Source organism: Notolabrus celidotus, chromosome 21, assembly GCF_009762535.1.
Source record: "Notolabrus celidotus isolate fNotCel1 chromosome 21, fNotCel1.pri, whole genome shotgun sequence".
NCBI classification, from domain to species: Eukaryota; Metazoa; Chordata; class Actinopteri; order Labriformes; family Labridae; genus Notolabrus; species Notolabrus celidotus.
The window spans coordinates 6991600-7004762 of NC_048292.1; the positions used below are offsets into that span (position 1 = coordinate 6991600).

The 13163-nt window shown below is 42.6% G+C and overlaps 1 protein-coding gene across 3 annotated transcripts; it reads left to right on the top strand.

The window, feature by feature from the left end:
• The first annotated feature begins 368 nt into the window (after positions 1–368).
• On the top strand, positions 369–13163 carry LOC117804999 (CCR4-NOT transcription complex subunit 2-like). Of its 3 annotated transcripts, none has more exons than XM_034673511.1 (15): positions 369–497; positions 4782–4913; positions 5033–5105; positions 5273–5420; positions 6280–6513; positions 8124–8203; positions 8329–8454; positions 8677–8843; positions 8955–9075; positions 9163–9319; positions 11038–11099; positions 11488–11537; positions 11666–11766; positions 12043–12187; positions 12419–13163. In XM_034673511.1, exons 2-15 carry the CDS (start codon positions 4794–4796, stop codon positions 12503–12505), a joined length of 1671 nt encoding a protein of 556 aa, XP_034529402.1. In that variant the 5' UTR covers positions 369–497; positions 4782–4793; the 3' UTR covers positions 12506–13163. The 3 variants fall into 3 exon arrangements, with proteins under 3 accessions (XP_034529402.1, XP_034529403.1, XP_034529404.1); XM_034673512.1 differs by having other exon boundaries at positions 8713–8843; XM_034673513.1 differs by lacking the exon at positions 369–497 and having other exon boundaries at positions 8713–9075.

A 13163-nucleotide genomic window follows, 5' to 3' on the forward strand; every position in this document is an offset into this window, starting at 1 on the left:
TGAACCTTAAATGAATGGCGGCACGAAACAACACAGCCACATGCTCATATAGGTAGGGTCATTTTCTGCAGATCAGCTAAATGAAGCCACATTAGATAACTTTGAGGGACAGGGGGGGTCGTGAGTCTTTGGCACCTATATTTTGGGGGTCGCAGGCTGAAAAGTTTGGGAACCCCTGGCCTAATATACTGGACTGAAAGGCCCAGTTAGCAAATAAAGTGCTATGTAGCTGAGCACAATGGGATTTAAACCCCTCAGATTACACTGAAGGTGAGTGATATAGTGTGGAAACTCAGTGGAGTTATAATATAAAGTAGAGTTAGGTAAATAATAGAGTAAAATGGTCCAGGTTTGTCAGACAAGTAGAGCATGGAGCTCGGTGGAGTAGTAGTGATGGAGGCTCAGGGGTCAGAGGCGAAAGACATCCCAGCATCCTCGTTGATTGGCGAAGAGATGTCCGCCATCTTGGATTGTAGCGGGGAAGAAAGATTGATGCGGTAAGCTCCTTTTTTGGTGGTTTTATTTCGTTTCTCAGCAATACCTGACCATAACTGCATTTGAATTACATCCCACTCGTGTTGTAGTTACCATGCGGCCGAAATTTGACTGCGAGTGGACAAACTAATCTCACAACCGGCACCCGGGTTTCGTTTCTTTTTGTTGTTGTTTTGGGGACTAATAGACGGAGGCGCAGCAGGCCCAAAGCAGGACTAAACCCCCCCTGTTTGCCGGTTTCCTCAGCCCGGTGGTGTGTCTGTACACCTGTATAAAAACCTCTCTTATCTGTTTGCTGGAAAGCCTTCTAACTCTTTAAACAGACCCTTCTGTGCCGCTTTTTCTTTGCTGTTAGCCGATTAGCTCAGCTAGCAGCGAGTGTTAGCTCTCGTGCTAACATCCCCGTTCATTCCTATGGAAGTAGCTCTTAGCTTACAGGCGCTAGTCAGCTAGTTGGAGCTCCTGGCACATTTTAGAGCTCACAGGTGAAGCTCAGCTAACAGCCATTGTTTGTAGTTAGACCCGGAAGCTTTGAAGAAGTTGTGATATAATGTTGATTTCATGCCGGCTCTTAAGAAACTGGTTGTTTAAAATGTAAATTAACGTCACAGAGAGTATCTGAGCTAGCTTTAGCTCTAACGGCTAACATTAGCTTTTTGCGACAGTGCTGCAGCTTTGCTTTAAGCTGCTCTCTGCTGTGTGCAGCTTTCACAAAGTTTGGTGTGATTTCTAACCTCAAACACAACAATAAGTCACTCCGTGGGTGATATTTTAGGTGCTTAATGACCACATGTTCTCTCAGTATCACTTCTGCTGTAAACTTTTATAGTAAACAGAAGTAATCCACACAGATTACTGCTCACACACGGCTGTGAGCTGCATGTTTGCATCACCTTATATATTTTAGCTGCCACGTTTTCACCCCTGTTTAACTCTAAGTCAGGTAGACCTTTAAATGGAGATGTGATATTCTGGTGCTCCTGCTCAGAGGCTCACAATGTGCTGAAATGTTGAGGAGCTTAGCTCAGGGTCAGTCTGTAAATGGATGGTTGTGACCAGCTTAATTAAAATCACTTCTTCTTATTAATTTAAAAGTCTATACAAGATGTTTTGATTTCAACTTCCATTATTGCAATATAGTCAGGAAGTTTAATATTTTGAACATTGAAAATGTTCATTGAACATTGAAAATGTTCAAACCTACACTGATATCTATCTGTTTTTTAAAGTTTTGAATGGGCTTGCCCCTCAATCATTGCTCAAATTTATATATAAAAAAAAAGAACACAATAAATTTTAGAGCACAAACAAGAGGAGATGTGATGTACAGCACAACCTCCGGTCTCAAACGATGAAGCCCTTGCGAAAGTGTTATAAACTGCAATACATTGAGAATCCGCTTGAGGCTGGCTGCAGAAACACCGGAAACCACATAGACATGAATGTGAAAATGCCGATCTTTGCAGCATTAATAAACATGTTTACAGCCTGGTTCAAAAAACGGCTTGGCTCTACGAAGCTAATCTCTCTATCGGCACACACTGTACGGGGGGTGAATTTTTTTCTAACGTGACGGTTCAGAAGATATTAAGATTACGAGTTTTGCCCAAATAAGGACATGACTGACGTGACTCCCGGTCGGGAGCACATAGCTGTTGGCTAGGAGGCTCAAACTACATCACACTCTACCTGGTTGAGTTCTGCATTTCCAATATGGCTGCTGCCGTCGATTTGCTTCAAAACAGCTCTCAGGAACAGATGGGTGACGTCACGGATACTACGACCATATTTTATACAGTCTATGGTTCAGAGACGTAAAACCAAATTCAGCCAAATAGTCTGTCAGAGGCACACAGACCTGGAACAAACTACCAGCTCACATCAGGGAGCTTGAGAACTACTGTAACTTTAAAAATCACAAACCTTTTGTATACATAATCTGTTAAGTCAGTTCTTGCAGTGTCCTGTTAACTGTTTTGTGGCATCCTGTAATTTTAAAACTTGTTGTTTTATGTTTTATATTTTCTAAGTACCTGCCTTACCACAATAGCTAAATTTTATCCATAGTCCTAATTCCGGCATATTTACATTGAGGCATACTGTTGAAATGTTGATTAAGGTGAATTGTCCTAATCAAATAAACGCTGCAGTTTCTTGAGTGTCCACTTGAGGCTGGCTCCTGAAGTACTGGAAACCACATACACACCAATTCAAAAAAGCCGATCTTTACAGCAGAAATAAACATGTTTAAAGGTGACATATCATGCAAAATTGACTTTTTAATGGTTCTTTACCTGAAATATGTCTCCCTGGCATGTCTACAAACCCCCCCGAGAATGAAAAAAATCCATTCTGCCCCTGTTTTGATTTCTACACCTTTCTGTAAATGTGTGTGAAACGAGCCGTTTCAGACTTCCGTGTTTTTGTTACGTAACAACAATATCCGGTCTGTCACGGAGTCAGAGCTCGGAGCTTGTTCAGCCCATAGACTGTATAAAATAATACTGAATCCCTCGCCCGTTTTTCATTACCTGCACAAATGTGTGCAAACAAGGAGCTTAGGAGGGAGGCATGCTAGTTGTAGGCTGTCTTAATAAACACAAAGGTCAGTTTTACTCCCCACGTCTGCAGATTTGAAGATCTAGTGGTTGATTTTTATTTGTCATGGATAAGTGCTAGTGCTAATTAGCATAGCCACATAGCTATATGTTCATAGCTGTAGCTGTAGCTGTAGCTGTATACCAAGACACACGTCGACATACTGACAAATAAAACAACAAGAAACACTAAATCTGTGACTAATCCTTCATAAAAGGTCCCGCTGCCTTTCTGGCAGAGGTCGGTTTTACTCCCCACGTCTGCAGATTTGAAGATCTAGTGGATGATGTTTATTTATCATGGATAAGTGCTAGCGCTAGTTAGCATAGCCACATAGCTACATGTTTGTAGCTGTGTACCAAGACACACGTCTACATACTGATAAATAAAACAACAAGAAACACTAAATCTATGACCAATCCTTCAGAAAGGTCCTGCTACAGGCGCCTCTCCGTCAGGATCAGATTCAGAGGGTTGAAGTAACGCGATCTCTGAGCAGCCGTGTATATTCAGCCAACATGTAAACATTAGATCAACGTGCTGGAGAGCCGAGGCACATCCACTTCCGGAGGGGGCGTGGTCAGAGGGAAAACAGAGTGTTCTGATGAGGAATGAAGAAGAGGACTTTTCAGGCAGACCAAAATCTGATTTCAAAGTGTTTTTTTGAGCATAAACTTTAAAGACATGTTTTGGGGACCTCTTAGACCAATATATATTGATGAAAAAAGCGTGATATGTCCCCTTTAAAGTCTGGTACAAAAAACATATGGATAGCTCATTTATCGATCGGCACACACTGAACGGGGGGCGACTTTTTTCGTAACGCTGCAATTTCAAAGATATTAAGATTATGAGTTTTCCATTATGAGAGGCACAGCTGACTTGACTGACAGGCGGGAACACTGTAGCGGTTGACTAGGAGGCTCAAAGCCCGCCTCTTTACCTCACACTAGTTGTGTTGAGTTCTGCACTTCCAGTATGGGTGCCGCCGCCGCCTGGCTTCAGAAACAGACGGGTGACATCACAGATGCTACATCCATTATTTAAACAGTTTATGGGTGGTACTAAAGAAGAAAACTTTTAGTGCTCAGGGGCTTTTTTAGCCATGGTATCAAAGTTTAAAAGTCAGGTATTTTGCCAACCTGAGTTCATTATACAATATATGAGTGATTTTTCTACTACAGTGTTAGTCAATTCCACTTTCGCAGCTGTATGAATGCAGCTTTAAAAGTTTATATATTGCAGAAACATTATTTTAGTACTCAGAGTATATTCTGAGATGTTAAAAATCACAAAAAACATAATAGAAAAAGTTTCCTACTTCCATCAGCTGTTCTGCATTTGAACTTTTAGACTTACATTTTAACATATACAAATTAAAATATCAAAAATTATTGGAAAAAAAATGGCAGTAATTGATTTGTCCCAAAAAACTGTTCACAGCCCTTTGAATAAACCAAAATGTTCAGATTTATTACCTGCAACAAAACTATTCTGATGAACTTTTGTTCTAATACTTTAAAACTGTGAGCAGGAAATGATAAACAGCCATGAAGTGTTCAATTAAAAGTAGTATTTTAATAAGTATGAATGTGAGCATATCTATGCTAATTAAGTCCTGACTGTGTCGCTTTGATAAACATGTGTTCACAGCATCTTAAACTGGACTCCCTGTGTCTGTTTCTCAGGTGACACGCGGTATGTTTGGTGCTAACCGGAAGAAGTTTATGGAGGGAGGGGTAGAGAGTGATTACACGGACGACTCCAGCCTCTACTACACCCAACAGTCCATGTTCCCTCCTCACCGCCCTGACAAAGACGTGAGTGTTCGGTCACACCCTTGAGCAGAGTGTCAGAAAATAATGACTTGAAAAAAGATGGCTGACTTGCTTTTTGTTGACCAGATTTCAAGGATTTTGTTTTCTTTCTCTGTCTTCAGATGCTGGCGTCATCCTCTGCTTCCTCAACGGGTCAACTGTCACAGCTAGGAGCCAGTTTATATGGCCCCCAGAGTAAGATGAAGAACGCACACCATCAGCATCACACACAGGCTCACAACAAGTTCAGAGAGAAGAAGTACGAACATAAATACTTCTTAATAACATCTCTCTCGCTCTCTCTCTCTCTCTCTCTCTCTCTCTCTCTCTCTGTCTCTGTCTCTGTCTCTGTCTCTGTCCAGGTGCGTTGGGGTTCCCCATGCGTGGGATGAACAGCAGTGCGGCTCCTCAGTTGAGTCGGAGCGGGTTGAATCAGTCTGGCAGTCAGCTGCCGAGTCACGCCAGTACGCCCAACACTGGAACCATGCACACGCCGCCCTCGCCCAGCAGGTACCAAACACACACCCACACATCTTCTTCTCGTCTTCTTCCACATCCTCCTTTTCTTCATCCTCCTCGTCTTGTTTTAACTCCTTCTGTTCGTCCTCTGTCACTTTGTCGTCTTCTTCCCTGGCTCCCCTTCATTTTCCTCCTTTGTTTCTTTAAACTCCTTTTCTTCCTCATCTTACCCCCTCTTCCCTTGTCTCCTTATCTACTCCCCTTCTCTTCCTCCTCTAGCCTTTCCTTACTTTTCTTTCTTCCTCCTGTTCCTTCTTATCCCATTCTTCTCCTACTGCTCCATCTTTCATTCCTCTTCTTTCCATCTCCTTCTCACCCCCCTCCTTCCTCTTCTTCTCTTCTTTCTGTTCCTCCCTGTCTTCCCCTCCTTCTCTTCTTTAACCTCTGATCCTCCTCTCCCTCTCTTCCTTCTGCTTTCTCCTTCTTCTCATCCTCTTTCCCTTCTATCTTCTACCACTCCTCGTTCTACTGCTCGTCTTCTTTCTACTCCTTCCCCTCCTTTTCCTTCTATTCCCCCTTCTCCTCTTTTTCCCTCTTTTGCTTCTGTGGTCCTCTTTTCTTCCCCTTCTCTTCCTTTTCCTCTTTCCATTCCTCCTCCCTTTTCCTCTCTTCTTCCGCTTTCTCTGCTGTCTCTTCTTCCACCTCTTTCTTCTCCTTCTCCTCTACCCGTCCCTCCTTTTCCTTTTATTCCTCCTCTCGTCTCTATATTCCCCTCCTGCTCCTTTGGTCCTCCTTTTTCTCTTCTTTTACTCCCTCCCCATCTCTTCTTTTTCCTCTTTCCGTTCTTCCTCTCTTTTCCTATCTTCCTCTGCTTCGTTTCCTAACCTCTCTCCTCTCCTCTCCTCCTCAGGGGTATCCTCCCCATGAGCAGCCGCAGCGTGATGAACCACAACCAGCAGGTGGGCGGTCCGACGGGTCAGTCGCCCGGGATGGTGGGCGGAGTCGGCGTGGAGAGGGGAGGGGGAGGAGTCGGAGGAGTCGGAGCAGGGAGGAGCAGCAGCATGGGGAGTCCAAGCCGGTCGTCACCGAGCATCATCGGGATGCCTAAACAGCAGCAAGCGCGGCAGCCCTTCACCATCAACAGGTAACACACGCACACACATTTTAGATGGTGCTATATTTCAGCACAGATGGATTCACTGAATCAACACATGAGAGGAGATAAGCATGAGTAGCAAAGACGTTTCAACACGGCTTTAAAATCCTTTTGAACTCAAAAGGCCGTGGCAGAGATCGGCCGGTATTTTGGTTTAAACAGCAACCCTGTTAACTTGAGACCTTCCAGCCGGATGCATCCCTCATAAACGTCTTTAGACGATCATTAAATATCTGATGAAGATATTATGAAATCTTAATAAAAAACTAAACTAGTTTGCATTCCCAGGAACTCCCTCTGTGTTTCAACAGCTGTGTAAACTCCACAAACACTGACACGTTCAGCTGAAGGTCTCCAGTTTACAGGGTCACTTTTAAAACCGTAACACCGGGAGAGACGCATTCACGGTGGGCTGAGAGAAGACCACTGTTACAAGCTGCTAAATCAAGAGAATCACAGCTTCTTCTTTTGAAAAGTACACACACATACAAAAAAGATAGAACAAATAAAAACTAATGAAAGAAAGAGAAATCAAGTGAATCGCAGATGTGTGTGATGTTATTGTGGACGGCGGGCGGAATAAACACACTGCGGTTAATCTACCAATCAGACACGTTCAGCATTGCAGGCCCCGCCCCCTGAAAGCCCTGGGACCTTTGAAAAGTACTTCCCCCTAGCAGGGGCTTTTCAGGGGGGAGATTATCTACCCCTGAACTAAATTTAGACCCTGGGTCCACTGGTCGAAACGCAAGTGGTTCCGGGGTAAAGTTCCTCTGGTTGAAAAACGCCTTGAGAGTAACATTAAAAATATCCTCCATGATGTTCATGATGCTATCGGTAACAGATGGTTTTGCCACAGTGTCAACAGGCTGAGGTGAAATCTGCTGAACTCCTTCCATGGATTGATTTGATATGTTGTGTGTGACCGGGTTGTCCCTGGCTTTGCATTTAGAATTGATTAACTAAAATTATTATTGTCAAGGGGTTTTGACCAATCAGATTTAAGTATTTGACACAGCAACGTGACTGATGAGAAAGCCTGGTCATAAATTAACAGCTGGAAAACCGAAAAAAAAAATAATAATTTGTTTATGTGATTCATTTTGAACTGAACAACAATTCAGTCTGAAGGCATCTGAAGTCTAAAAAATATCTAAAGTTTGCAAGCATCACAAAAATAAAACATTTTTATCAGATGTTTTATCCATAAACAGATCAATTCATTGATTCATCTTTACATACAGTGACACCATCAGTTTGCAATAACCACTTCTTCTTCTTTCACTTTGACCTGAATACAAACGTAACACGACTCCCGTCTCAGCTGAGTCACATCCACAGAAGCATGAGCTTCTCTTTTTCTGGTTTCATTATGTTAACCTCTCCTCTGTTAGTTCTTCTGGTCAAAACTTATTTCAGTGCTTCAGTCTTTAAAAACAGTTTGAGACCGAGCATTAGAGACCAAACTTCAAATTCAGAAACAATAGCTCTGGAGAGAATATACGACCTGATGACAGGTTTGATTTCACTTCTGTTTCTAAGGATCTCAGTGTTTGAACTCTGAAATGACCCAGCCCCTCTCTCTCTGTGTGTTTCAGTATGTCAGGGTTTGGTGTGAACAGGAATCCAGGCTACAACCTGAACAACTCCCTCTCCAACAACATCTTCAATGGCACAGGTACGAAACAAAACACCTATTTTTTCTTTTTCCTTCATTGTTCTGATTGTTGAAGCTCCCGTGGGGCCGTGGTGTAGTTTCCCTGACATTTGACGGTATTTCATCTTTTGTGTTCACCCTGTCAGACGGCAGCGAGAATGTGACGGGGTTGGACCTGTCGGATTTTCCAGCGTTAGCAGACAGAAGTCGGAGGGACGGAGGCTCCAATCCAACCCCGCTGCTCAACCCGCTGGCCGGTCGGGCTCCCTACGGTAAGAAGAACTCTGTCATTGCCTAAGCGCTAACTCTTTAAGTATTAAACATGCAGATAAGATAAGATGATTGACACAATGAATTCTTTAGTGTTCTATTTTTCAAATTTCAAGCTTTTATTTTATTTGTATGTGATATTGATCAGAGTCTCTATAAATCGGGATATTTGGTCCAAAAACAAATGGAATATTAAGACTTCACGTGAACTTTAACTCCTGTAGACGGTGTTTTATCTAACACACCCTCCCGTCTCCCAGTTGGCATGGTCACCAAGCCGTCCAGTGAGCAGTCTCAGGACTTCTCCATCCATAACGAGGATTTCCCAGCTCTCCCCGGGCCAAACTACCAAACAAAAGACCCCACCAGCACCAACGAGGACAGCAAAACGGTCAGACACTCTTCTTTTTCCTGCTTCTTCCATGATTTCCTATGTGTCTCGTCTCCTCGTCTCCTAAGTCATGCAGCGCTCTCATCAGCTTTGTTTTCTTCGTCCAATCAGAATCTGAACTCATCAGGAAAGCCCGCCTCCAACTCAGACGGTCCAAAGTTTCCCGGCGACAAGAGCTCGGCACCGAGCAACAACAACCAGCAGAAGAAAGGGATTCAGGTGCTTCCTGACGGTGAGTCCGCAGACCCTCCACACAGAGATGATGAACGTAAGGAGCTCAGTCCTAACATGATGCTAACATGTCGTCTCTGCGCACCAGGCCGTGTGACCAACATCCCGGTCGGAATGGTAACGGACCAGTTTGGGATGATCGGTTTGCTGACGTTTATCCGGGCGGCGGAGACGGACCCCGGCATGGTTCACTTGGCACTGGGATCAGACCTCACAACGCTCGGGCTCAACCTCAACTCACCCGAGTACGACAAACACACACACACACACTGACGTTCAGTACATTTAACACAAGCGTAGATAAACAGAAGCTTAGTGTGCTAAACAAAATCAAAGGAGGAAAAATTTAAAATTTAAGCATTACTTTTATTTTATTGTTTATTTATTGTGTTGCACAAATGAAAGAATGAGACAGAACATTACTGCCAGGATCAAACAGACCCGAGAGGTAAATTCAACCGAAGCTCACTGACAGGAAGTGTGCAGGAGGAGCTTAAAAACAGGATAGAGGAGCTTGAAAACACAACTTCTTAAAAAATGTTTAATTTTCAACATTATCTGTAAAATGTCAACTTGCACTGATTGTCTTTGTTTCTCAAGCATCCCACACAGAAATAAGAAAGGGAGCATATTTCCCAATCTGCTTTAATGTTGATGGTTAAGTTAAAATCATACAAATGAAGATGAAAAAGAAAGAAACAGCCAAAATCACGGTCCAGTTTTTGGTAGATTATCCCCTTTTGGAGTCAACACCTCTTTCTGTAAAGAGCTCAAACATGTCTTTAAAAACTTCTGTGCAATTTATTGAAAAGATGAGGCTTATTCTTATGCTTCTGCTTTAACAGTGATGCAAATTATGCTTGTAACAAACTGAAACACTCGATTCAGCTTTGCCTCTTCATATGAACCAAGCGGCAACCTCAGGCCCCGAGAATTGAAGCCAAAGCGGAAGTGTTAAAAACTGCAGTTCATCGAGGATCCGCTTGAGGCTGGCTCCGGAAGTACCGGAAACCACATACACACCAATTCAAAAAAGCTGATCTTTACAGCAGAAATAAACATGTTTACAGCCTGGTACAAAAAAAACAAGTGTAGTCTGGATAGCTAATTTCTTGATCGGCACACACTGTACGGGGGGTGAATTTTTTTCACAACACAGCAATTTCAAAGATATTAAGATTATGAGTTTTCCATTATGAGAGGCACAGTTGACTTGATTGACAGGCGGGAACACTGTAGCTGTTGGCTAGGAGGCTCAAAGCCCGCCTCTTTACGTCACACTAGCTCGACAGCAGTTATGTTGATTTCAACGATTCTGACTGGCTTCAAAACAGCGCTTCAGAAACAGATGGGCGATGTAAGGGCCAAGTTACGTTCAGGCATGTTAAAGGTAAATAAATAATCAACAATTTTGGGTTGAAAGTTAATCTTCATATTTGTGATTTTATTGTATAAGTTAAGTGATAAAATATGTTGAGTCAGCTAAAAGTAATTAGATTTAATTCATGTGGATATCTTGTAAAGTTAAAAGGCAGTATGGTACTGTTGTCAGCAGTGAGTATGTTACTGTCCCTTTAAGAGATAGAGCTCTTGCGTGTGTCTGTAGGGTGAGATTGGGACAGTTGAGGATCAATCAAGGACCGAGCCACATGGTTTCTTTACTGTAGTATTATAATTATTTGTTTAGGAAAACTTGACTTTGAAACATCCAGTAAGATTGTTTAACAAAACTGTGGATTAAAGGAATTTGTTTTATCAGTTTTACTTCAGAGTCCTGTGGGAGTTTTTTCCTCTTCAAGTGAATGTACACGAGTAATTCCAAGGCTTTTTTGATCTTCAACCCACCACAGGCGACACCACGGATACTCTGTCCATTATTTATACAGTCTATGATATGAACACATCAAGAGAGTTCTAACTTTTGCTCACTGTTTTCTGTTTTTTCTCTCTGTCTCTGTTTTAGAAATTTGTATCCTAAGTTTGCGTCTCCCTGGGCGTCGGCTCCCTGTCGACCGCAGGACATAGGTAAGTTTGAACTTCTTACACCACAGTAGGATGTTTATCATGTGTAAACAACTGACTGTGTCCTAATGAGAGTGTTGTAACTGTTAGGGGAAGAAAAATGTCTTTATATTTGTTGAGTCATGTCACGAGTCTGATGAGCCGTAAAACTGGAAGTGAAGGCTGAAGTTTACATAATATTGTTCCAAAGGTTTAGTTTCTGCCTCTTCTTAAAGATAAACAACAACCAGAACTGCAGTTTCACTCCCCTCATGTTGGAGGAAGTATGTTTACATAGCAAAATCAATCAAAGTTTGATTTTATTCTTGATGTTTATGGAGGGAATATTCAACCTGAACTCATCAGGTGGACACAAACTGATGAGTTTTTCCTCCTCTTCTTGTTCCTGCAGATTTCCACGTCCCATCAGAGTATTTAACCAACATCCACATAAGGGACAAGGTGCGTACATTCCTGCCTTCCTGTCGAAGATATCAGCCACATTTTTGATTTGCCACATTTGGTACTTAATGAAGATGAAGTGAGGCATCAGATGTCTAAACTCAACTGTGATCTTTTTATGTCCACAGTTAGCAGCTATCAAACTGTCTCGGTATGGTGAAGATCTGCTCTTTTATCTCTACTATATGAACGGAGGAGACCTACTACAACTTCTGGCTGCAGTAGAACTGTAAGAACACAACCACAGGCACACACAGTCCTGCCTCATGTCCATCCAAACAGCATTACAAAATATAAAAAAACAAAATAACATTTTGTTTCAATAGACTTTGAATCAGGTTTTGTTTGTTGAATACATCAAGGGTGTAGTTCTGACTGAATAATCTGGTAGTGCTGCATCTCTTACTCCTTCTTTTCCCCCATATGACGATGTCAGAGCTGTCAGGAGAACAAGTGAACCATTATTTACCTGCGTGTGTGTTTGTGTGTTTGTGTGTGTGTTCAGGTTTAACAGGGACTGGAGGTACCATAAAGAGGAGCGGGTTTGGATCACTCGAGCTCCGGGGATGGAGCCCACGCTGAAGACCAACGCCTACGAGAGAGGGACCTACTACTTCTTCGACTGCCTCAACTGGAGGAAGGTGGCAAAGGTGAAACATGCACACACACAGACACTCATGCAGCTGTTTTTAATTGTCCTGCTCTTCGTCCGGTTCTAACCCCTTGCCCGATTAATCTATCAAAAAGTTGCTGGTGAAATGTGTGTCCTACATCTTGTTAGTGTAAACACAGCTTACTATGTTTTAACAAAGTGCTTAAGGAACATGTTTAAAATAAGTCTCATACAATCGTAAATCTGACTCGTGTGTTGTTATTTCCAGGAGTTCCATCTGGAGTACGACAAGCTAGAAGAGCGACCTCACGTTCCCTCCACATTCAACTACAATCCTGCCCAGCAGGCCTTCTGATTGGCTCTACCTCCTCCTGCCTGCCTGCCTGCCATTGGCCCTCCTGGCTCAGCATCTTCATCATCATCATCCTCTAGGTTTTTCCCCCCCTCCACACTCTCTAAGTGAATCTGGCCAATCAGGACTTGGGATGGGAGAGGATGTCCCGCCTCCTCCTCTGTACTGGATAGACTTTATGATTTTAACTTTTCAGATTTCTGTTTGTTCTTTACCTCATTATTTTTTTTTTATTTTACCTTCCTCCTCCCTCCATGAGTTTGGTTCAGTTTTGTGGAGCACAAACAGTTCAACACTTAGACACACACACTCGCACACAGACAGCGACAGCGACACACACTCTGTAAATAACTGTCCATCTGATGGAGTGATTCCTCTTTCTATCGCTCTGAAGAATTTGACTATTTTTGTCTAGAGAAGCTTTTAAAGAAGAACCAGATTTTAATGCAAAATCACCAGTCAGGATGGATAATTATTTCACATTCTGTGTCTCACCTCTCCAACCTTTGACCTTTGGCAGGAAATATCCTTCATCTCTTTACATTACCAGGTTTCTTTTCCAGCAGCACAGATCAGAGAACACATCAGCAGACAGCCCAGAGTCAGGAGAGGAAATGCAATGTACATTGTAGCACTATTTCATAATAAAAGAAGAAAAATA

What these genes read in the sequence shown, in the direction of transcription:
- LOC117804999 (XM_034673513.1), top strand. Translation starts at nt 4,794, where the DNA reads ATGTTTGGTGCTAACCGGAAGAAGTTTATGGAGGGAGGGGTAGAGAGT. An exon ending in ACGCCGCCCTCGCCCAGCAG is followed by an intron (nt 5,421 to 6,279) that starts GTACCAAACACA and finishes TCTCCTCCTCAG; the next exon opens with GGGTATCCTCCCCATGAGCA. An exon ending in CAACATCTTCAATGGCACAG is followed by an intron (nt 8,204 to 8,328) that starts GTACGAAACAAA and finishes TCACCCTGTCAG; the next exon opens with ACGGCAGCGAGAATGTGACG.